General features: G+C 36.4%; 1 protein-coding gene and 1 pseudogene across 2 annotated transcripts in view; both read left to right on the forward strand.

Annotated features, from left to right (window-relative positions):
- Positions 1-25,572, forward strand: part of TPK1 (thiamin pyrophosphokinase 1) — a 245,793-nt gene that overhangs the window by 140,978 nt on the left and 79,243 nt on the right. The window contains exon 4 of the mRNA XM_017508327.2: positions 225-294. Within this exon, the coding sequence (XP_017363816.2) occupies positions 225-294 (70 nt within the window). The remainder of the gene's footprint in view (positions 1-224; positions 295-25,572) is intronic.
- Positions 1-25,572, forward strand: part of LOC119468185 — a 175,225-nt pseudogene that overhangs the window by 139,333 nt on the left and 10,320 nt on the right. The gene's annotated exons all lie outside the window — the stretch shown is intronic.

Below are 25,572 nucleotides of genomic sequence, written 5' to 3' on the forward strand. Positions count from 1 at the left end.
AAAAAAAAAAAAAAAAAAAAGCAGAAAGGAAATAAACTTGTCATTTGTCATGAGCGATATAGAATCGTTTTTAGTACCAGCAGTGTCAACAGATGAATGTGAAATGATTCATGGAGGTTAGCATGACTGTGTGCATCTGAGTGCCTTCTTTTTAGTGATCATCATTTGAAAGATATTGCTCTGTGCCTCCTGTATTGAAATGATTTTGTTCTTTCTATTTGAAGCTCTTTTAAGAGCCTGTGCTGATGGAGGTGCCAACCGCTTATATGATATCACCGAAGGAGAGAGAGAAAGGTATGCTTTCTTTTAGCCAGTGTGCATAATACCACTAATTTCTGCTCTTCTATTGTTTTATTTTCTTCTTGTAAGTGGACATTGTTCATTTTCCTTCAGACTCCTTTATAGAAAACCACCTCAGTGAGGGAAGAGCGACTGAGCTGCTTAACCATGTTGTATTATTTCTTGCTTTAAATGCTATCTCTTAGTAGAATGAGGCCCATCTATTCTTATTTTTAAAACCTTCATTCTGCTACTTCAAAGCCACTTAAGTAGCATTATCAAATCTCGATACTTGTGAGAACTGTGAAAGTTTGCTAAAAGAAAACTTCAAATGGCAATTTGAGATGTTATTCAAACAGTGAAAATGAATAAAAACTGATTTTACGTAAAGTAGTTGTATATTCTGTCATAGAAGATACAAGATTTTACGTTAGTGTGGAGTAAAGCCCAGTATAATTTAACTTAATTACTTCTCAGTTATGCATACACTTATATTTTAGGACATAAATAATTTATTTCCTTAAGATTTACTATCCTTGCTGTCTGATTTTTCTTTGTGTGGTGAGCTATTTTTAGATAAGGTAATATGTTTGATGGAAACAGATTTTAAACCTAGCTCATTGTGAACACGTTTGTAGTTTTCATCCCTATCATATGTGTTATTAAATATATTGAAGTTTTTTTAGTTTAGGAAATTACCTCCTTGCTGCAAAGTGTAGAAACATGATGATATAACATACTCTAGGTATAAATTAAATATATGTATTTTGAAATAATATATTTTTCTTTATGGTATCGGAATTTCTAATGGAGCTGCTTTTCTAAAGCAGCCAGTTTCTTATAGGAGGAAGGCATGTTTCCTTCAAGACTGGACATGCTAATGCTAATGTCTGGGGACTGGATGCATTATCCAGAAAGATAGCAAGAGTGACAGCCTAGAAGACAATTTAAATTCTTCACATTTTTTGCCCCTTTATTTTGTAACTTTACAAATTCCTCTGACAGTATCTTCCAAGACTTAACATCGACAATGTGTGAAAAAGTATTCAAGTATGTTTTGTAAAAAAAAAAAAAAGTGTCTGGGCCAGTTATTTCAGATAAGAGCATAATGCCCATGAGGCCAAGCATATGTATTGGGTATTGTTTGTTCCATGCCTGTAGCCTGCTTGCTGGCAAACAATCTGTTGCCAAGCATTCTCTAATGGCAGGTGTAGCTTGTAAATGTAATTATAACCACAACTGTCAAAGGATCTCAGCACTGTGCCTCCCTAGTGATCCTTGATCATAAGATCCATCAATAATGCTTGTGAATAAATATAGACTCCCATATTCATTATTTTTACAGAATTGGGCTGGACATTAATAAGAAAGATAACAGAGCACTTTAAAAATAATGTCAACTTTTATGTTAGATTCGGGGCATTAATATATGCAGTTCTGTTACATGGGTATATCATGTGATGCTGAGGTTTTGGATATGAATGGTCACGTTACCCAGGTAATGAGCATAATATCCAGTAGTTACTGTTTCAACCCCTAACTCCCTCCCTCCTCATTCTCGCAGTTACCAGTGTCTATTGTTGCCATCATTATGGCCATGAATCCCCAATGTTTAGCTCCCACTTAAAAGCAAGAACATGCAGTATTTGGATTTCTGTCCCTGCATTAATTCACTTAGGATAATGGCTTCTAGCTGCATCCATGTTGCTACAAAGCAGATGATTTCAAACAGAATACTTTTATTCATATTTGAAAGCAAAACGGAATACCAGATTTAGGGAGCGAGAACCGTTATTTTTTCCCAGATTTTAAAATAACCACGTGTGATGTTTCTCAACATATTTATAAGTAATCTTACAGAAGTCTTCCAAGAAGATTTATATAATTTATCTAGCAACTGTTTGTTCATGTATGAAGATGTTCAATAAAACATTGTACTTTTCATTGATTTTCTAGTTGTAATTATGTGTTTGCAATGATTCCCACTCTGATGCCCAGGGACATCACTGGCCGGGGTGAGGGTAGAATCTCTAATAGGAAGATGAGTGAAATTAACTGTCTCATGTGGGAATTAAGTCCTTGAATCAATCTCTAAATACAAACACTAACCAGTCAAAGTAATTGGATTCCGGTGACTAAACATAATTCCTCTTAATTGTATTTCTAATAGAAAGGCATCACAATAAAAAAAGGAAAAAAAAATACATGAGTTTTAAAAAGCCAGTATATACTTTGTGGACCACTACTTGCCTTGTTCTTATTTATTTACTTAGCATCCATATGTACAATGTAATGCCTCATAATTATGTGATAACACATGAATTTTTAAAGAATCATCTTCAGTTGAAGACAAAATAAAATATTTGGAATGGAACGAAGGAAGACATATAAATAGTAGCAGAGGAGCAAAGCTTCCAGAGGAGTAGAGCCGAGGGAAAAATCAGTGGTGAGACCTTCTCCCCTCTGCTCAGGCTGAAGAGGGGCAGGGCATGAGGCCCCAGGCCCCATGTTACGCTGCTTCTGGATACCGTTGGGCGTTCAGGTTTACATCTGTCTCTCATGGAGCTAGGGCCCTAGGAGAGCCTGAAGAGGACCCAGGTGTATTCCAGGCCCCTGCCTGGACCTGCTGGCTGGTTTACTCCTTCAAGGGAAAGTTGAAGTGTGGCAGGTGAGGCTGTTGGGACTCATGGGGAGATGTGTGTAGTGAAAAGAAGATGCAAACAAGTGTATTGTATTTGCAATAATCAGCAAGTAGAAATAGTGTCCATTTATCCTGCAGCCCAGAAAGTCCAAGATTAGACAATGGAAACATAGTTTATGAAGTAGAGATGATTAATGTTCTTCTGTTACCTGCTTTCAGAATACTGAATTAGTGCCCCCAAACTCTTGTCTTATGCGTATTAGTTAGGTTTTATTTTATTACAGATGTTCAAGATATCATTGTTTTCAATGTTCAAATTGTGCCATCTTTGGCCAATATAAACTTCTTTAAGTTAGGTCCTATGTCCTTTTTAAAAAGTTACCTTTAAGTACATATATAAAGGTTTTATATATATACATATATATACACACACACACACACACACACACACATATACACAAACACACACATACACATACACATGTAAATCATATATAAATCACATATAAACATTATATATAATTTTTAGGCATAATGTACAATAAAATGCATACTATAGGTGTTAATTACATGGGTTTTGTTAGACATTTATTTATAGCCTCCTCTCCATCATGCAAAACAAGACAGAGTTTCTTACCCTAGGCCACTACTTTCTGATTCTATTACTATAGATTTTAACAAATCTGTTACTGAATTTCAAGCAAAAGAAATCATATAGTATGTATTATTTTGTGTCTTTTTCTTTTGCTCACATGTTTTTGCAGTTCATTCATGTTTGGTAGTTCCTTTTTATTGCTCAGTAGTATTTTATTGTACGAATATACCACAATTACATTTGTTTATTCACCAAAGGTACATTTGGTTGTTTTTAGGTTTTGGCTATTATGTGTAAATGCCATTTCTTGTACAAGGGTTTCTGTGAACATGTTTTAATTTTGGGGAATAGGTACAAAGAATGAAGTTTGTGGGTGACAGGGTAAATATGTATTTAACTTTCTAGAAATTGACATTTCACTATTCCAAAGTGGTTGTAACGTTTTATATTCCCATGATTAATGTCTATATTGCTCCATAGCCTCACCAATATATGTTCTTTTTTATCTTTTTGATTTTAGGCATTTAGTGTTTGTGAATGGAATTTGTGATTTTAATTTACATTTCTCTCTGATAACTAAGGACGTTGAGCATCTTTTCATGTATTTATTGACCATTGGTATTTCATGATTTGCTTATTTTTATTTATAATAACTTGTTACACAATTCTTATTTACCACTTTTATTAATTAAAAAACAGCCATGGGCTTAGGTCCAGTTCCATACTAGATGTGTGAAATGCTTGCATACCAGCTTTACTAAAAGTTTTCTTTTAATTGGGATAACACTTAACATGAAATCTACTTCTTAATAAATTTTTAAGTGTATAATACATATTGTTTACTACAGATACAATTAGATCTCTAGAACTTATTCATCTTGATTAACTGAAAATGTATGCCCATTGATTAGTAACTCCTCATTTCTCACCTTCCTCTGCCTTGGCAATCCTGTTCTACAGTTTGATTCTATGAATTTGACTATTTTAGATACCTTGGATAAGATAATCTTGCAGAATTTGTCTTTCTGTGACTAGCTTATTTTATGTAGCATGATGTCCTCAAGACTATTCCAACCTTCATAAGTGTCTGTCTCTGTTTCAACTTTGAAAGCAGCCTCCCTTCATTCATCAGGTTTTGTTTTGTTAAAGAAGCCCTAAATATTTTTTCTCATCTTGAATTGCAATGCATCTATTAATACCTATTGGGTCTGACCTTTCAGACATTAGAACATATGATTAATTTTTCCGGAGTTACTTGTTAAGTGAATGCAAGCTCAGTAAACCTAAGCTCCCTTGTGCCATTCAGTGTGATAGATTATATGACATAAAGAGAAAATTCTAGTTCAATGTGATAGATTCCGTAACAAAGGAAGACATGGACAAGGACAGTTAAAGAAGAACGGAGGTATTAGAAAATATTCTGAGGATCCTAATGGGCTGTAAGAGATTAGGACCACAGAACGTATGAGGTATACATGTGTGTGCATTTGTAGTGACTGGGGAAAGGGTGAGAAATTCTCCTTAGTCTCCTAGATGAAATCTAAATTAACTACCTTGAGATACAGGGTTATCTTTTTAGGCATGCCTAATTTCTTCCCTTGTATTCTAGTCAAGCAGAACTGCTCACGGTCCTAAATTTGCCAGGCCCTTTGTCCTCCCTGCCTTTGCTCAGGCCCTTTCTCATGGCTGATCGTGTACACAGCACCACCACCGATAGTCCATTGCAATTGTGCGGCCATTCCGAATAACCAGTGATGGTAGATCCTATGCTGTACTCGTTCTTAGATGGTTTTAGCAGCATGTGCTAGCATGTTTTGTAGCAATCCTATCCCTGCATCAGTGTTCAACTAACACATCATGTACTCTAGGAGGGCTCCTCTCCCCTTCCAGCCTGAAGTGATCTGGCATTTCCTACACAGTAATAATACTCTTAAATCACAATGTTACATTCACATTTTACCTTGATTTAAAGCTGTAAAGTCTTATATTCTTTACTAGGTTGTAAATTTCTGGTGATCTATTGCCCTTTAACTTTGCATAATACTTTGTAATTATTTACTTTTTCATTTTATCTTGTGATTTAGTTATGCGTAGATGTATCTTCTTCACTAGGTGGTAAACTCCTGGAAGGCAGCAATCATAATTAATCATCTTTATATGCTTCATATCTAGTACACTAATGAGCATTTGAGAATTTATTGAATTAGTGATTTTTCCTTGGTATCTTAGCAGAGATGTAAGACTAAGCTTTTGTTAAGTCAAGGATTTCTTTTTTTTTTTTTCTTTTTTTTCTTTTTTTTTTTGAGACAGAGTCTCGCTCTCGTTACCCAGGCTGGAGTGCAATGGCTCGATCTCGGCTCACCGCAACCTCCGTCTCCTGGGTTCAGGCAATTCTCCTGCCTCAGCCTCCTGAGTAGCTGGGATTACAGGCATGTGCCACCATGCCCAGCTAATGTTTTGTATTTTTAGTAGAGACGGGGTTTCACCATGTTGACCAGGATGGTCTCGATCTCTTGACCTCGTGATCTACCCGCCTCGGCCTCCCAAAGTGCTGGGATTACAGGCTTGAGCCACCGCGCCCAGCCAAGTCAAGGATTTCTAAGGTATAATACCAGCTATTGGAAGTATCTTGTTGTTAAAGAAACTTGATAATTATATATCTTATTAGTATTATAAGCCAGAAATGACTTATATTTAAAAAGATTGTGCATTTTTGTCTGAAGTTATGTGTAGTATATATAGCACTTACTTCCAGGATATCTTATGTTACGTTGCATTCTAATTACTGTCTAAATGAATCTTCTGTCCTGGAACAAAGGTTCTTGCTTTGAATTCATGGGTGTTTTGAGAGGAATGTGTATCATGAATATCAGTGCTAAATGTGAGAGATTTTTTTTTTAAACTTGTGATTTTTGTGGTACTTAGAGATTCTCAGACTCTAAGAAGTTGCTATATCTTTAGTATTGTGTATAGGATATCTGAAATGAGGGGAGGGTTGTTTTTAGGTTCGTTTTCTCAGTGTAATTACTGTATATAGAATCCTCAATGGAAAGTTATATGGGAGAATATCTTTATGTAAACATTGTTCTAGGTTAGCTCAAATGTTTAGGAGTTTCCTTTCTGTTTAAAGATGAGCACCCAACAAAAATCCATACATTCATGGAAATGACCACATAATTAAACACTGATTAACAATGGCAGGATGATGAGGACCTATTTAAACAGAAAAGCAAAATACATTCCTGATTTCTTTTTCCTCTCACCTCATTAATTTTCTCACAGTTACAATTTCAGTCTTTGAGCTTTATATAATCATGCAAGTTTCTCATCAGCAGATCAATCTACTTTTTAGAGTGATCAAGTGTGAAGAGGATGACTATTGTAACTTTAGAACTATTCATGCCCCAGCTAAACAAAGTTCAAAATATAATTTAAAAAACTGATTAATGTGGGAAGATAGCTCTTAAAAATTAGCTTCTAATGCCTTTTTCGATACAATTAACCCAGACATCTGGTAGCAAGTATCTGATTACTCTTGAAGGAATCAATGACAGTCTAAATCTGGCTATCTGTGAGTAACTTGGAACAATTTCTTTCTATATTATTGCAGGTAGCAGTGGCTTCCAGAATGGGCATTATGTAGTCAGAGAGTTAGATTAGAGTTCAAAATCAATTCTGCCACTTCAGTACTTTTAGCAGGTAATTTAACTTCTTGGACTGTAGTTTCTTCATCTGTGACATTTCCGGAAGAGATCACTTTCTTTTGGAGTGTTCAGAGATATCTTGGTGAGGTAACTTATTACTGTAGCTAATTACAGAAGATCTGGATATATTAACAGGATGAAGCATGGCTCTTAAAAGCTATAATGATAAATTATTGAATAGTTCAGTGTGTACCTGGTGTGGTTTTAGGCAATAGCTGTAAATATTTTTGTCATACTTTTCTGCATGCAAAATTGTATTACTTTTTAGAAAGGTTGTAAGCATTTTTCAGATAGTGGCTGGCATATAGGAATGTCATGCTTGGCATTTGATTTCTTTTGTTTTAAATCTATTTTGTTCAGCTATAATTTCATGCAACAAAATTCATCCAATTTAAAAATACAGTTCAGTTGTTTTGGAAGTGTTATATAGTTACATACCCACCACCACAGTCAAGGTTAAAACACGTCCATCATCCCAAAAAGTTCCTACCTCCCGCTTTGCAGCCAGTTACCTCCTTCCATACCATATCCCCTGTCCCCTTCTAGAATGTCATACGAATAGAATCATACAACCGGTTGTCCTTCCTGCCTTTCTTCACTTATCAAATGCTTTTGAGATGCAGCCATGTTATTTTATGTATTAATAGCTGGTTCCTTTATAATGTTCAGTAGTGTTCCAGCATGGGGATACACCACAGTTTTATTTATTTGACACAGTTGATGAACGTGATTTCTAAAACTTGCCTTTTTGTTGGAATCTGTTGTCATTTTTTTATGTGCTTTTTTGGAATATATGTTCTTTTAGTTGGAACCAAGCAAAATTCTCAAAGTTTTCAGTTCAATCCTGGAGAGTATATAAAATAGTAGTAAAGACTTATATGTAAGGTCTGCATTTGCTATATCTTAGTAAAAAGTAGGTAAAACCTTGTGCTGTTTTTAAAAGGAGTAAGACAATAAACATGAAATCATTGTGAAATAAGATGGTGTCAAGTATCTGAGCATAAGTTGTGGTCTTGATAATTTCTAGTATATTTGACAGTTGATTTCAGTCTCTCTGTGACTAGTTTTCTCACTGATTGCGATTTTTTTTTTACTACTTTTCAAACTTCTTATAGTATAGTAGAAACCTGTAATTTCTATATGCTTTAACATATGCAGAAAGGAAACAAATATGAACCAAAGATCTTTAGTTCATTTGATTCTTATAAGCCTAGCCTTAGCAATGATAAGTCATTTGCTTCAGCAAATTTCCATTAAAAAGTATTTGTGCAATCAAATTACCAAGCTCTGTAAGCATGTCAACGTTATTAGGTCTTTGAATCAAAATGATGAAAGGTAAAAATGATTAGTGCATTTAAAAGAGAAATTACAACAGAAGTCTTGGTATTAAAGAACCTTACACAACAAACTGAAGGCATATTTATCTTAAATTATTGATTAGATTAGTAATATATTTTAGTCTGTTTGTTATCAAATCCTATAAATCTGAGGTCTCAAAGTTATCCGTGCGTAGCTATGAATCATTTTGGAGTATTGGAGTAGGGAGGAATGTGTATGCAAAGGTGCTATGTTTCTCAGATCATGCATGAACTCAAAATAAATTTTCAGAGCAAGACCATTTTAAGCAGCTGCAGGAAGTCCATTTACAACTGAATTTAATCAAAGACATTGTTTTTTATGGCTATTCTATTTCATAAAGTATGTTCCTGACAGAACCCTTTCTCCTTCCTGTACTGTGGATAGAGTCTCCAGAAATAAATTATCTTCCAGTAATTTGTTAGAGAATGCTAGATCATTTGTCAAAAGTTTTGAGTAACATGTGGCTTTTAAAATTTTACTTTTTTTAAAAAACAGAGTTGAATTGTTTTAGTGCTTAATATAAGAGCTTATGTTTTCTTCTCATGTGTTTTACTTATTTTCAATAGATTTTTAGATCAATGAGTTAAGAAGTGATGGTTGAAAGTAATCGCATAATACCACACATACAAAATTGTTTCTTAAAAAGCGTGGAATGGTCCCTGTTTGGTTTTTCATACACACTTAGGTGATTGCACATACATGTCTTCTTGCAAACACACACTTGGATTCTTCCTGCATGATTTTCTTGTTATTAAAAGTTGCAATTTGTATTATTGGGCCAAGAGCACACAGGATAACTCCAACACCAGACAAGATGGCTTATATTACTTATTGACACCTCGTTATAGGGCAGGAAATTTTAGTTGATGATAGGATTGCAACTGAGCTAGCCATGGTCTTCCAATTGTTAGGGAGGAGAAAAGTGACAACTGGAATTCAATTTAAGCAAGGGCCAGTGAATAAATTCTATGGGAAAATATCCAAATGGCAATTACACAAAGATGAGCCCTGAACTATCACTTGCAATGTGGGGTTAGAAATCTGAGAGGTGTTTGAGCTGTATTCCTTAAAGACTTCAATTTTGCTTCTGTAGCCAGAAAGGTCAAGAATATGCTGAAGAATCTCAGAGAGGATATTTAAAATGCAACTGAAGATATTATACCACACTAAGAAAATATCATTGTGCGTGTGTGTACATTATATGCAGTGTAGTTTACTACAGTGTACTTAACTCTGACTACTCTCAGCTTTTGGAAATAGTAGAGAGCTAGAGAAAGTCAGAGGAAGGGAACTTAAATGATGAATAAGAAGGCATTTAATCTATGAATCACTAGACTGAAAGGAACTAAAATAAAAAATCATAAATATTAAAAATGCTGACATCTCTAAACCCTATGATTTAGAATTGCAAGGAGCAGCTTTTGTTGAATGAGACTAACAGAGCTTCTGCGTAGACTACAGGGAAGACAGTGTAGTCCCTCCCTACAGGGCTTAGACTGGAGAACACCCTTTTGACCTTGGATGTCAGATTCCATCCATTTCTGCTGGGTACCATGTAGGGGTGCCAACACCTGGGTGTGTTACCCAGGGCTAGAGGATCCATGAGGGGAGAAGATGTGTATGCATTAGCACTGTTTAAAAGATTATTTAAAACCTTTGTGCCATCTAAATGTTTTTAAAAAAAGCCTATTATTTTCAAACTTTTGGAGTGCCCCTAGAAATATCAAGGAGTAGGTTTTAGCTACAAATGGGGGTACTTTTTAACAAAACACCACCTAACTCATTTCTAAAAGCCTCCTGCTTTCTTCCATGTGTTATGCATCATTATCTTTGAAAACTCAGCCCATGTACTGTGCCTCCTCAGAAATCTTAGTTTCCACAGACCCATGTTAGGAATGAACTTTCTAAGCAATCCTTCACCATAATGCCACATTATGTTGAAATTATCCATGGGTTAACTGGGAAAATTTCTCTGTTCTTGTTTTATTCATCTTTGAAAATAATCCTGGTAGCTAGGATCAGGTTTGATAACTGACAGATGATAAGCAAATATTTTTAACTAAACAATGTTACTCCTTTTAGATAGTTCACCCTGAAAATAATTTTCTTACACATTCAATTAAGCAAGTAAGTGACAAATCCTAAATGAACTAAGGGTGTTTGGTGGCTGGATTTCTTAACTTACCAGGTTATGCTACATTATCTATTATTCTGAGTCTCTCGTATGTAATTTGTCCTTGACATTTTCTTATCCAGCTCTTCCATTATCAAACATTTATCACAGCATATTAGAGTCATCTATTTGCATAATCCTACCAGCCTGTAACCCCGGTGAAAGCATACATGTCTCTGGCATTTTTACTGTCTCATCCCCAGCAACTAGTTTTTAACTATGTGCTTAAGAGATTAAAGAATGACTAGAAATGTTCGTCAAAACTTAATATAGTCTACTGTCATAGATTGCAGTATGAATAGGTGTTTCTGACCCAAAAAGGCAATTCTTAAGATTATTTTTATTCAAGAGGAGAATCAGAGACTGATACCAAAATCTCTTCTGGCAGAGGTATGTAGGGAGGGAGAAGTAAGGAGGCGATTAACGAAGACCATTACACTACCCTAGGGCATGAAGACCACACAGGCAGCAGAGAAAAGATGTAGGTGTATACTCATGAGGATTCCTTTTGGGTTTTTTTGTTTGTATTTGTAGTCAGCTGGTCCCACTTAGGTGTGCAGAAACTAGCATGGTCTCAACCTTGAAGGAAGGCAAATCCCACTCCAGAAATAAACGCAATGACTAGAAATAAGGACATGGGCAAATATTCCCTCAGAACCACCTCACCTTAGCTAAACACATGATATTACACTAGAAAAGAGAGACAGCTGGGAATTCACATGCAGTACACACAGTGTCCGCCTCACAGGGGAAGTGCAAGTCCTAACTTGTTCTTAGAATGTAAGCTTAGCTGTGGATCTGGCTCTACAATATTAGGACTTATTTAACTTTTTGTATTTGTGTTGGTGTTTAGTTGTAAAGAACAAGAACTTTGGGCAATGAAAACAAAAATCAAAAGTAGTATAATTAGCAGAAAAAATGAGAAGGCTGGAGGCATATGCAGGAATTGGGAGGCTTGGGAAACATACAGGAATCAAGGGAAGCTGGAAGCCAGATCCACAGCTATGCTTACTACATTCTAAGAACAAGTTAGGACTTGCACTCCCCGCTGTGTGCCAGCCACTGTATATACTACATGTGAATTCCCAACTGTCTCTCTTTTTCTAGTGTAATACCATGTGTTCAGCTAAGTTGAGGTGGTTCTGGGGGAATAGTTGCCCATGTCCTTATTTCTAGTCATTGCGTTTATTTCTGGAATAGGATTTGCCTCCCTTCAAGACGGAGACCATGCTAGTTTCTGCACACCTACGTGGGACCAGCCCACTACAAATACAAACAAAAAACACAAAAAGAATCCTCTTGAGTATACATCTATAACATCTTTTCTCTGCTACCTGTGCGGTCTTCATGCCCTAGGGTAGTGTAATGGTCTTTATTAATCTCCTCCTTACTTCCACACACCTCCCTAACTTATTGGGGTATAAAATGCCCCCATTGGGAACTGTTTTTATTCCTCACTATCTTAATGACAATGAAAGGGAATTAAATGGTCATCTGTCATGCAAATAAGTGACAAAAATGCCTTTCACGTATTCTGAAAAATTTAGCAACATTCTTTCCAAATTTAAAAAAAAAGTATATGGGAAGTATAATTCTTCTTTAGTCTTATAAAAGTGTATTTTTAAATTCAAAGATTCTGGTTTTCTGAATTCATGTTACATTTGTTTTCAAGTAAACTTTAAAATTTTACTCTTATGATTCATAATTTTCTGGGGAAAGGGTTGTAAACTTTTTTAAGATACATTTTGCGTTTAAAAATATTTTCCCCCTCTTAATGAAATATTACCAAGACAAGCTTATGTTTTACAACACAGAGCTTTCTTTGGTTGATTTGGGTCATTGTGACAATTGAGTGAGAGAATTACATTATTTTTTCCAATTTGTAATATATAGAAAGTTTTATTACTTACAGGCGAGGCTTTAATTTAAATATACAATAATAATAAATTTTTACAAAATATCCCAAGATGAAAATTTCCCAAATTTAGTTCTTTTATTAAAAAATATCTAAGGCGAGAAATAAGAAAAAAAAAATGTTTTCTGACTTCCAGCACAGTAGTTAAAAGAGCAGCTGAAGCTTAGAAGCTTAGGATGCAGTTTTCTTTGTAGAGCTATCATCGTTTTTTTTTTTTTTTTTNACTTGATGCAGAATTCACTTATTTATCACTAGCGGCCTCTAGTGTGTATTCAATTTTTTTTCTGCTCGACTGTACATTAGTTGGTTATTAGTAACTGGAGAGCTGTTTCATGTGCTAGGAACAAGAAAAACAACTACAGTTTGTGTCATCTTGGCATTTTATCAGTCAGTAAAAAGAACATTTTCGCATAATAGTGTGGACTTATGATTCCTATTAGCAGTAATAGGGCTTTCCCAGCAACTTTCCTCCATGTGACAGTTGCTTGCCAAAGCTTAATTCTGATGTGGAGAAAGAGTGGTCATGCATTACACCGTTGCCCTCTAATGCTTTTCATAGGATGCAGTCAAGTTGGGATACAGGTGGCAGGGATTATCAAAGTGAGATTTTAGCCAAATTCTGTGGCAAAAATCTGAACTGAATTTATTTATTTTAATTGAGTTTATTTGTTCAATTTAAATAAAACCATATTCAAGTAATTTTTAATACAATCATAATTACAAAATATATAAAGATAAACACATCAAATCATTTAGTATTTACCTTTCTTTTAGACTTATATATATTTTAAAAGCAAATTCTCTGCTATCACCTCTAACTTTTCCCCCATTTATGGACATAGGATTATTATAATGAATTTGGGGAATTCAGGAAGACATAAAGAAAAAATGAAAGTAACCTAAAATCCCACTCCTATAGATAACTTCTATTAATATTTTTACATATATAAATTTTTTCAATTTTACATTTTTGTATATTTATTGCTGAGTGTGTGTATGTGTGCACATGTAATGAAACATGGATTTTTATCTATGCATCATGCTTGTTTTTTTAACATTATATTAATGAACAGGTTATTATATATAAATTTTGTTACATTTTTATCTCTCATTTTCCATATATCAGAAAGTTATGTAGCTCATAAGTTTTTTGTTTTTGTTTTTGTTTTTGAGATGGAGTGTCACTTTGTTGCCCAGGCTGGAGTGCAATGGCAGGATCTTGGCTCACTACAACCTGTGCTACCTCCCAGGTTCAAGTGGTTCTCCTGCGTCAGCCTCCCAAGTATCTGGGACTACAGGCGTGCGCCACCATGCCTGGCTATTTTTTGTATTTTTAGCAGAGATGGGGTCTCACCAGGCTGGTCTCGAATGCTGACATTAAGTGATCCACCCCCTTCAGCCTCCCAGAGTGCTGGGATTACAGGCGTGAACCACTGCACCCGGCCAGCTCATAAGTTTTATGTAAGTAAAACTGTGGTAAATAAAACTTGGTTAAGTATTATAAAAACATTATTATTATAAATGTGCCAGTTTCTGACACTTAGAATAGTTTCACAGAAGACTTGGGCCAGAAGTTATGAATTTTAAAAAACATATTTAAGTTGACAACTTGCTTTCCAGAATATTTGTGCTTAAGTTAACCTTCATCAACAGTATAAAACCATTTACATTTCTGTTTGCTCTTGCCAGCTTTATTAACTTAATTTCTATTGATACATTAGGTAGGAAATCATATTACATGATTATTTTAGCATATTTTAATTATGCAGTCATTGTGTATAACAGGTATTATTGTAGGCACCTGTGATGCAGCAGAAAACAAAATACTTGACTTCATTGACCTTCCATAGAGGAAATAAGCAAGATAAATAATTGAAATATAAAGTATATTACTAGTGAGAAGGAGAATAATAAAGCAGGAGAAGGGGTAGCGTGCTTTGCATTAGATTGTTAGCAATTAAAGTGAGGGAAAGCCTCACTGAGCAAGTGACTTCTGAGTTAAGAGCTGCAGGAGGTAGAGAAGCAAGCCATTTGCTCATCCAAAGGAAGACCCTTCCCGGAAGAGGGATGCTTGTGCAGCGGCCCTGAGACATGAGAATGATACCAGTTAGCTTTTGCTGTATCACAAGCCACCCCCAAAATTAGTGGCTTTAAACAATGATTTATTTATTTTCTCACTAGTCTAAAGGTCAGCTAGGCAGATCTTGTGGGGCTCATTCTTGTGTCAGTTATGTGGGTTGGTAAAAGAAAACTGTTTCTGTACTCACAACACTTCTGCCACTAAATGTTTTATATTTTATACATCAAACAATTTGCCAGTTGTCTGTGGCCACCAACTGGATGTACTACAGTGTAATTCAATCTGACCTTACTGAGAAGACGCACAGACCACACCCTTCAACACACACGCACAGGTTAAGGACTTAGTCCCACTAGATTGCCTCACACTTTAGATGCCAGTTGCAGCTAGTGGGTCCCCCTGAACTCCCTCCTCGTGTTTGATAATTTGCTGTAATGGCTCACAGAATTCAGAGAAACACTTATGTTTACAATTTATTGTAAAATAATGTTATAAAAATGAAGAGCCAGATGATGTCGTACAGAGGGTGAGATCTGGAGAAGTCCTAGTACAGGAGCCTTGGTCCCTCTTGGATTTGGGATATGCTACCCTCTTGGCATATGGATATGTTCCCCAACCTGAAAGCTCTAAGAACCATGTTGTTTAGGGTTTTTAAATGGGGGTTCTATTACGTGGACATGATTGATTACATCATTAGCCATCAGTGATTAGCATAATCTCTAGCTCCACTGGGAGTGGTGGGTGTGAACGAACGTTCCATACTCTGATCATGCCTTTGTTTTTCTTGGTTATCAGCCTCCAACTTGAAACTCTCCTAGAGGCCCACAGCCACCAGTCATCTCATCAGGATACCTGAAAGACACCCATTACTGTGGAGATTCCACTCTCATACTCCGTCCATCAGGCATGCCTAGAATTACTCTAATGGCAACAGGGGAGGGTTCCAAGAGAGCAAAAGGAAGGCTGCAGCTGCACTTGGGGCCTCCATTCCGAACTGCTGTGCTATCACTTCCACTGCATTTTTTAAGTGAAAGCAGGTCTCAAGACTAATACAAATTCTCAAGGTGTGGAAAGGGATGCATTTTAGTGCCTTGTGATGAAACAGCCTGGAAAGTCATCTTATAAAGGAGTATAGATTGGGAGGAGGAAATAATTATGGATAATCTACAAGTAGAGATAATGAGGGGAACTTACAAGAAAGGAGAGTGATCAGAAAGATAACAGGGTAGATCTTAAAGCATCTTTATAGATCATATTGATGATTTACTGTGAATGAGATGGAAAGAGATTGGAAGGTATTGAGCAGAGGAGTGGCATCAGTTGTTTTGTTCCGGGTTGTAGCATGGAGGATGCAAAGAAAGAGCCAGATTGAGAATGTATTGTCACCTATAGAACTGGCTGACAAATCAGTTATTAGGTGTAAGAAAGAAAAGTCAAGAATGACTCCAAGAAAAGTCAAGGATTTTGGAGTAAACAACCAGAAAAGAATGGTTTTTCCTTAGATGAGATTGGGGAGATTGTAAGAGTAGTGATTTCAGTGGGGGAAAGAGCAGAGATTCAGTGATTTGATTTTGAGTTATTTGTCCATTTCCTGTTAAGTAGGTTGTTGGATACAGAGTCATCAGTATTACAGAGAACCATATAAGGCCATGAGACAGTGACATAACCTAGTGACTGCAACCAGAAGAGAAGTACAGATACTGAGCAGGTTACTCCTGCTTTGTCCCTCGGATTTTTTAACTCAGTGGTGTTAAAAAATGCAAGAGACAAAGCAGGAGTAACCCATGAGTTGGGGGAAAAACCAGGAAACTATGGTCATGGTCCTTAAATGATGAAAAAAAAATTCAAGGAATACAGAGTGATCACTGTGTTATATACTTCTGATGGATAAAGTAATATAGGAGAGAGAGTGATCATTTGGGTATATATTTCTGATGGATAAAGTAACATAGGAGAACTGACCATTAGATTTAGCAATATGGAAGTCTTTGGCATTGGAAAATACATACGTGTGTGTGTGTGTGTGTGAGAGAGAGAGAGAGAGAGAGAGAGAGATTAGAAATTATAAGGTATTTAAATTTCTTCCCTTTTGTGTCGCATCTTTTTTCTATTTTATTTTCCCTATTTGATTTTATTTCCATTTAATAAGCTATTGGAGTCAACTCTGTCTGAACAAGGATATTCACCCTTTGTCTTTTGAATTTTTTAAAAACGTTTTTCCTAATATTCTTTTTAATTTTATTAATAATATCATCTCATGATTGTATGATTTCTGGGTTGCCTATACAAAAGCCATGATCATCTGGCTGCATTCTTTTGGATTCCTATAACACAGAGATCAATATTAAATAAGGTAGAGAACCACCCATGCTCTAGTCTTTGTCTTTAGGACAGTGACTCACAGATCTATATAATGGATAGCTGCAGCAAGATAAAATCAGAAACTACCCAGGATAGAAAATACAGTACTTACTTTAGCAAGAAAGTGTTTGCCTTAAGAAATTCTTTTTTTGTGTGTTTGTGTCATTTTCTTAAGTAAGGTTTTAGTTCCTGCTGTGGGGGAAGCTGTAGGGGAAAGGCAGAATCAAGATTAAAAACATTCTACTAGTGGAAACTGTAGCTAGGCAGCTTATTACTCTTTGCTTTGGAAAACTTGGGAGGAGCAGACAACCTATTAGTGACCCAAATGGCGTTTATCACTAGCTGTATTTATTGAATTCTGTGGATTATGTCTCAGCTGAATCACAGAGAGAAACATAAAGCAAACAAATTACACAAAGTAATTCACTATCAGTGAGCTAGCTTTTTATATTTGTTAAGGTGAAGAATTGGCATTAACCTATAAATATACTTTGGACTCTTTCATGTTTGTAAATCAGAAAAGATGAAACCTTCCACTCTGGACTGCATGGGTTTACCATGATTCTTCTAAATATATATATTGCATTTTCTGGCACTGTCTTGCCCTACTGCCGCTACCATGCCCTTCTAGGAAAATAACTGCATAGCTTAGTTTCTATTCAAATAACCTTTCATTCTTCTCACCCCTTCTGGCCTCCTTTGGAAAACAAATAATTACAACAAATGACTCAAGGGGAAGTGACCTAATGTTAAGAGACAGAGGAAATATTTACTTGTACAACTTTTATCGAATATATTAATATTATCCAAAGCCCTATTTTGGAGCTAAGAGATACTGCAAAATCACTAACTCTTTAAAAATTGTAGCATGGCTAGCCACATGTCAATACAAGTGACTGAATGAAAAGCCAGCTGTGTCTTAGTCTGATTGGGCTGTTTTTTTCCTTCAACTTTTATTTTAAGTAAGGAGTACATGTGCAGGATGTGCAGGTTTGTTACAGAGGTAAATGTGTGCCATGGCGGTTTGCTGTACGGATCATCCCATCACCTAGGTATTAAGCTAAGCATCCATTAGCTCTTCTTCCCGATGCTCTCCCTCCCCTCCCCCCAATAACAGGCTCCAGTGTGTAGCGTTCCCCACCATGTGTCCATGTGCTCTCATCACTCAGCTCCCACTTATAAGTAAGATCATGCAGTGTTTGGTTTTCTGTTCCTGCATTAGTTTGCTGAGGAAAATGGTATCCAACCCCATCCATGTCCCTGCAAAGGACTTGAGGACATGATCTCATATTTTTTATGGCTGCATAGTATTCCATGATGTATATGTACCACATTTTCTTTATCCAGTATATCACTGAGGAGCATTTAGGTTGATTTCACATCTTTGCTATTGTGAATAGTGATGCAGTGAACATACATGTGCCTGTATCTTTATAATAGAATGATTTATATTTCTTTGGATATATACCTAATAATGGGATTGCTGGGTCAAATGGTATTTCTGCCGTTAGATCTTTGAGGTCTCGCCACACTGTCTTCCACAATGGTAGAATTAGTTTACATGCCCACCAACAGTGCATTCCTTTTTCTCCTCAACCTTGCCAGCATCTGTTGTTTTTTGACTTTTTAGTAATAGTCATTCTGATTGGCGTGAGATGGTATCTCATTGTGGTTTTGATTTGCATTCCTCTAATGATCAGCGATGTTGAGCTCTTTTTTCATATGTTTGTTGCCCACATGTGTCCTCTTTTGAGAAGTGTCTGTTGATGTACTTTGCCCACTTTTTAATGTTTTTTTTTTTTTTTCTGGTAAATTTAAGTCCTTTGTAGATTCTGGATATGAGACTTTGTCAGATGAATCGTTTGCAAAAATTCTCTCCTAGTCTGTAGGTTGTCTGTTCACTCTTATGAGCAATTGTGAATGGGAACTGATTTGAATGTGAATGGAAACAGATTTGGTTGTCTGCTTCCCTATTGTTGGTTTATAGAAATGCTAGCAATTTTTGCCTAAGACTTGCTAAAGTTGCTTATCTACTTAAGAAGCTTTTGGGCTGAGACAATGGGGTTTTCTAGATATTACAACCCCTGTTTTTTACTGTTTTTCATTTGCTTGATAAATTTTCCTTCATCCCTTTATTTTGAACCTATGTGTGTCTTTGCCCATGAGATGGATCTCATGAAGATAGCAACCCAGTGTTTCTTGGCTCTTTGTCCAGCTTGCCATTCTGTGTCTTTTAATTTGGGCATTCAGCCCATTTACATGGCTGAAAGCTCAAAAAGCCAGAGTGCTTCGTTTCTTCCAAATGACTGCAACACCCCTCTAGCAAGGGCACAGAACTGAGCTGAGGCTGAGATGACTGAGTTGACAGAAATAGGCTTCAGAAGGTGGGTAATAATGAACTTCACTAAGCTAAACGAGCATGGTGTAACTCAATGTTAAGAAGCTAAGAATTATGATGAAAACAGTACAGTAGCTGATAGCCAGAATAGCCAGTTTAGAGAGGAACAAAAGCAACCTGATGAGGCTGAAAAACACAACATGAGACATTCACAATGTCACCACAAGTATCAATGATGGAATACACCAAGCAGAGGAAAAAATTTCAACACTTGAAGACTATCTTGTTGAAATAAGGTAAGCAGACAAGAATAGAGAATAAAGAATGAAAGGAATGAATGAAACCTCTGAGAAATATGGGATTCTGTAAAGAGACTGAACCTATGACTGGGTTACCTGAAAGAGACAGGGAGAACTGAACTAAGTAGTTTAGGATATCATCTAGGAGAACTTCCCAAACTAGCAAGATAGGCCAACATTCAAATTCATGAAATGCAGAGAACCCCAATAAGGGAAAGATCAACCACAAGACACATAATCATCAGATTCTCCATTGTCAAAATGAAAGAAAAAATGTTTAGGGCAGCCAGAGAGAAAGGCCATACCACCTACAAAGGGAAGCCCATCAGACTAACAGCAGACCTCTCAGCAGAAACCCTACAAGCCAGAAGAGATTGGGAGCTAATATTCAACATTCCTAAAGAAATGAATTTCTAACCCAGAATTTCATATCTGGCCAAACTAACCTTCATAAGCGATGGAGAAATAAAATCCTTTTCAGATAGATTAATGCTGAGGGATTTCGTCATCACCAGGCCTTGGCAAGAGCTCTTTAAGGAAGCACTGAATATGGTCCTTCTTAGGACCCTGAAATATTTGTAGTGGTGTTACCAGCCACTACCAAAACACACTGAAGTACACAGACCAGTGACACTATGAAATAACCACATAAATGTGTCTGCAGAATAACCAGGTAGCATCATGATGACAGGATCAATTTCACACATAATAATACTGACCTTAAATGATTGGGCTGTTATAACAAAATACTATAAACAGTGTGATTTATAAGCAACAGAAGCTTATTTATCAGTTCTGGAGGCTGCAGTGTCCAAGATCAAGGCACTAGCAGCTTCTGTGTCTGGTAAGGGACTGTTTTCTGGTTCATATATGGTGTCTTCTCACTATGTCCTCACATAGTGGAAGGGGCCTCAGGCCTCTTTTATACAGACACTAATCTCACCTAATCTCCCAAAGGCCTCATTCTTGATACCATCACATTGAGAATTAAGTTTCAACATACGAGTTTGAGGGGGGGCCATAAATATCGAGACCATAGCAAGCTGTGACCTAAGAAATGAAGCGGCCATCGTGATCTTCCTTACTCCTCCTTCATTTCATACCATTTCTTTTACAAACACTTTTATTTTCCTACTTTTCTTTCCATTCCCTGAATATGGGTATTATTTTTCCTTCTCACCTTCTTGCCATGGCTTCATTTATTGATTTTGACTTTTCTTATGGTATCAATTACTAGAAAGCATTCCTTCCTTCTCTCTTACTAGCTTGCTCCCCAAAGCCTGACACTTCTTGTGTGCCACTGTAGCACTCTGTTACTTGTAGTGTCAGTTCCATGATGGCCTGCTTTGTCTGTTCCTACTCTTAGACTTCAAACCTATTGGGACTGTGACAACTGTTGTATCAATATTCTAGTATATATAAATTACATATTTAATAAATATTCGATGAGTTTGATTAAGTATCCCATATATGGCGGATTCACCAGTATGTAGTTTTGGCTCTGGCCTCTCCTGAGCTCTCCTTCTGTGTTTGCAACTTTTAGCTGAACTTGGACCGTGACATATTCTATAATCTCAAACTCTGACTAAAGTATAGTTCTTATTCTATTTATAAGAATCACATATTTTTATTTTAAAATTTAGATTGTATACGGCTTACCCAAGAAAATGTTGAGAAATATTAGAAAGGTTTATTGAATCAGCTTGTAGAATGCCTTAGTGGCTTGTCTATCTTATAGGAATAGATGGTGGTGACTTGGCAGAAGTGTTTTATATTAAATTATTCTACTTTCTGTGTGTTTAGATGGGCAGCAGTCAGCCTTAAGTAAATGGTAACCCACTTTCTTTATCTCTTACCTAGATACGTGAATAAACCTCATTCTCATCCAAAAATTGATAATGGGTTTTTAAAGAACAGCATCTTTCAGGAATGATGAAAGAGAATAAAATGACTATAGTCTATGTGCTTAAGTATAATTATAAATTTTGTTTTGTGGAATCACATAACACATGGAATTTAGTACAGAAACTATCTTCACAGACACTCCTATTAGTTCTTACCATATTAATTACCTCAGAGAAAATGTGCTAGGTTATATGTAGTACACAAAAATTAATATATTGTTTATTGTATCTCATGTGGTATGTAATTCAGTTATATACAATTCTGTGTGCACAGTTTTTGCTCTCCTTGTATGTAGTTACTCTATAAGGTTTATTTCCTTTGTCCTCTTTTCTTAGTGATTTCACCTTTCTTTTACTGTTTCTAGAGCAAAGGAGACAGTACATTTTGGGCAAAGAATTGACAGCAAATTTAAAATGGCTTTTCATGGAAAACTTTTTTACCTTAGGTTTGCTATTGACTTTATCTTTTTCTTCCTTGTATCTCATCCTTCCTTTTCTCCAGCTAGACAGGACTTAATTAAAAATGTAAACTGCTTCTCTGGACTGGAAATAATCTGTTTTCCAGAAACTGCTCATCACTGATAGTTTTCTGAACCTTGACATCCTAGCAAGGCCATAAAAGCGACCCAATACTTTCTTTCCTATAGAGAAAATCTGTCAACATGTGTCATGAAAGTTACTGACAACACATTCTACCACTTAAATGTGTAATACCAAACTGCTAGCATTGGAGATGCAATGAAGTCATTTCTGATAAAAGATACTAAGCCCAGTATAATAGTGTCTTAGCAAATGTTACACCAAATATTAAATTTTTTAATTAAATATGTGATTATAAAATTACTGTTAAATATTGAGAATAGTCTTTATGTAACATTTTAGATATTGATTAAAATTTGAAACTATAATAAGGCAATGATAAAGTGACTTTTTAAAATGTATCTTTTTAAAAATTTATGTGTGCCTGAACTGTAAAATGTTTCAAAATTAAATTAGCTGTATATTCATTAAATGTAATATGAATAAATATCAAATATAAGATTGAACTAAATATATAATCTAGTGGGAGAATTTAAACTAGTGTAATAAGTAGGATATGAGTAGGAAAATTAAAATTTTTAACTTTAATATAATTGGTTTCAATTAATATCAGTATTATTGTATACAGAAAATCCTTAACATTGTTGGTAGTTTCCTAGAAACTGATTTTAAGCAAAATGACATAAAATAAAAGACATTTTACCCTAGGCTAATTGACCTCAACAAGAGTTAAGTTCCTATGGCATATTTCTGGTCACAAAAACATCACCACACTTCTGAATAAAGACAAAACACTTCTAATATTTAACACTGAAATAAATATGAATTATATGTACATTTAAGAAAAATCAATACAAATCACTTCTCAGCCTTTTAGCTAAGATCAAGTGAAGAAAGATCAATAAAAGCAAGTAAGATAATTATTTACCAGCTGATTTCAGTTCAGGGTGATGGGTGGCCGGAGCTTCTCTGTGCAGCTCAGTGCACAAAGAGGGAACTGACCCAGGACACATTCTACCCTGAGGCACACTTCACACACACACACACACACACACACACACACACACACTCACATTTATACTCACAATGGGGCCATGTAGACATCCAGTTCACCAAACGTGCATATCTTTGGGATGTGGGTAGAAACCTGTGTACCTAGAGAAAACCCACATACACATGGTGAGATCATGCAGACCCCCTACATACAATAGCCTTAGCCAGGTATCAATTTTTTTTCCTCAACCTTATAAGGAGATGACCTTGAATGAAAGGATGTTATTTAAGGATGCTGATATAGTTTGGCTCTTTGTCATCACTTAAATCTCACCTCTAATTGTAATCCCCATAATCCCCACATGTCAACAGTGGGATGAGGTGGAGGTAATTGGATCATGAGGGCGGTTCCCCCATGCTGTTCTTGTGATAGTGAGTCTCAGGAGATCTGATGGTTTTATAAGCATCTGGCATTTCTCCTGCTTGTTCTTACTCCACCCTATGAAGAAGGTGCCTATTTCTCTTTTGCCTTCTGCCATGATTGTAAGTTTCCTTAGGACTCTCCAGCAATACAGAACCATGAGTCGATGAACCCTCTTTCCTTTATAAATTACCCACTCTCCCGTATTTCTTCTTAGTAGTGTGAGAATGGACTAATACAGACCTGCTTTATGTAAATGGAGATTTTAAAGCCTCACCAGTTCTTATGGCAGTCATAGTCCATTCTAGAGAGTACTAATTACAGTTGATTACTTCGAAAAAGGCAGAAGAGAAAGAAAGGTATGTATTAGAGAACATACTTGGTATGATTTCAAGTATATAAATCGATTGAATCTTGTATTATGGCCTAGAACAGGGGTTGGCAAACTATAGCTGACAGTCCCTTGCCTCCAAACAGAGTTTTCCTGAAGCACAGCTGTGACCATTTTCTTCTTATGTTCCACAGCTGCTATCATGCTGCCATGGCAGAGTTAAGTGGTTGTGACAGAGACCTTATAGCCTGTAGAGCCTAAAATATTGACTGTCTTGCTCTTTCAGAAAACAAATTGTAAGGCCAGGCATGGTGGCTCATGCCTGTAATCTCCACACTTTGGGAGGCTGAGGTGGGCAGATCACCTGAGACTTAGAGTTCAGACACCAGCCTGACCAACATGGAGAAACTCTGACTCTGCTAAAAATCCAAAATGAGCAGGACATAGTGGTGCATGCCAGTGCATGCCCGTAATCCCAGCTACTCGGGTGACTGAAGCAGGAGAATTGCTTGAACCCGGTAGGCGGAGGTTGTGGTGAGCCAAGATTGTGCCACTGCATTCCAGCCTGGGCAACAAGAGCAAAACTCCATCTCAAAAAAAACCAAAAACCAAAAAACAAAAAACAATTGTTGATCCCTGGCCTAGAATAGCGTCTAATTTGAAGAATGTTTCACATGCAGCTTAAAGAGAATGTGTATCTCTGTTGGTGGTGGCTGGAGCATTCTAGAAATACCAATTAGATGAAGCTGTCTGATAGTGTTTTTTAAAAATTCTTACTTTTTAACAGCTTTATTCAGATATAGCCAATTCCAAATAATGTACTCATTAAAAGTATACAATCCAGAGGGTTTTGGTGTTCATAGATAGGCACAACCATCTCCATTTTTAGCGGTGGCAAGAATATGAAGCAATAGGAACTCTCATTCATTGTTGTCAATTTTGAACCTTTTACCACCTCAAAAAGAAACCACGTACCCTTCAACTATCATCCTCCTTCTTTTCCCAAGCCCTAACAACCACTAATCTACTTTTTGTCCCTTTAGGTTTTTCTTTGAGGATTTGCAAATGAATGAAATCACGTGTTATGTGGACTTTTGTGCCTGGCTTCTTTCACTTAGCATGTTTTCAAGGTTCATCCAAGTTGTAGTGTATGAGATTTTGTAAGCACATGTGTTTTCATTTCTCTGTATATCTAGTGTATACCTAGGAATAAAATTGTTACAGATTTTTTTTTTTTTTTTGAGAGTGAGTCTTACTCTGTAGCCCAGGCTGGAATACAGTGGCACCATCTCGGCTCACTGCAACTTTCGCCTCCCAGGTTCAAGTGATTCTCCTGCCTCAGCCTCTTGTGTAGCTGGGATTACAGATGCGCACCACCACACCCGGCTAATTTTTTCTGTTTTTAGTAGAGACAGGGTTTCACCATGTTGGTCGGTAGTTTTGAACTCCTGACCTCTTGATTCGTCCTCCTTGGCCTCCCAAAGTGCTGAGATTACAGGTGTGAGCCACTACACCCAGCCAACACTATTTTTGAAGAGCAGTTTTAAAGTTCACAGCAAAATTGAGAGAAGAATACAAAGACAACCAAGATGTCCCTCGCCCCCACACATTCCTAGTTTCCCCATTATCAACATCCCCC

The sequence above is a fragment of the Cebus imitator genome, unplaced genomic scaffold, assembly GCF_001604975.1.
Source record: "Cebus imitator isolate Cc_AM_T3 unplaced genomic scaffold, Cebus_imitator-1.0 Scaffold390, whole genome shotgun sequence".
Classification (NCBI taxonomy): Eukaryota; Metazoa; Chordata; class Mammalia; order Primates; family Cebidae; genus Cebus; species Cebus imitator.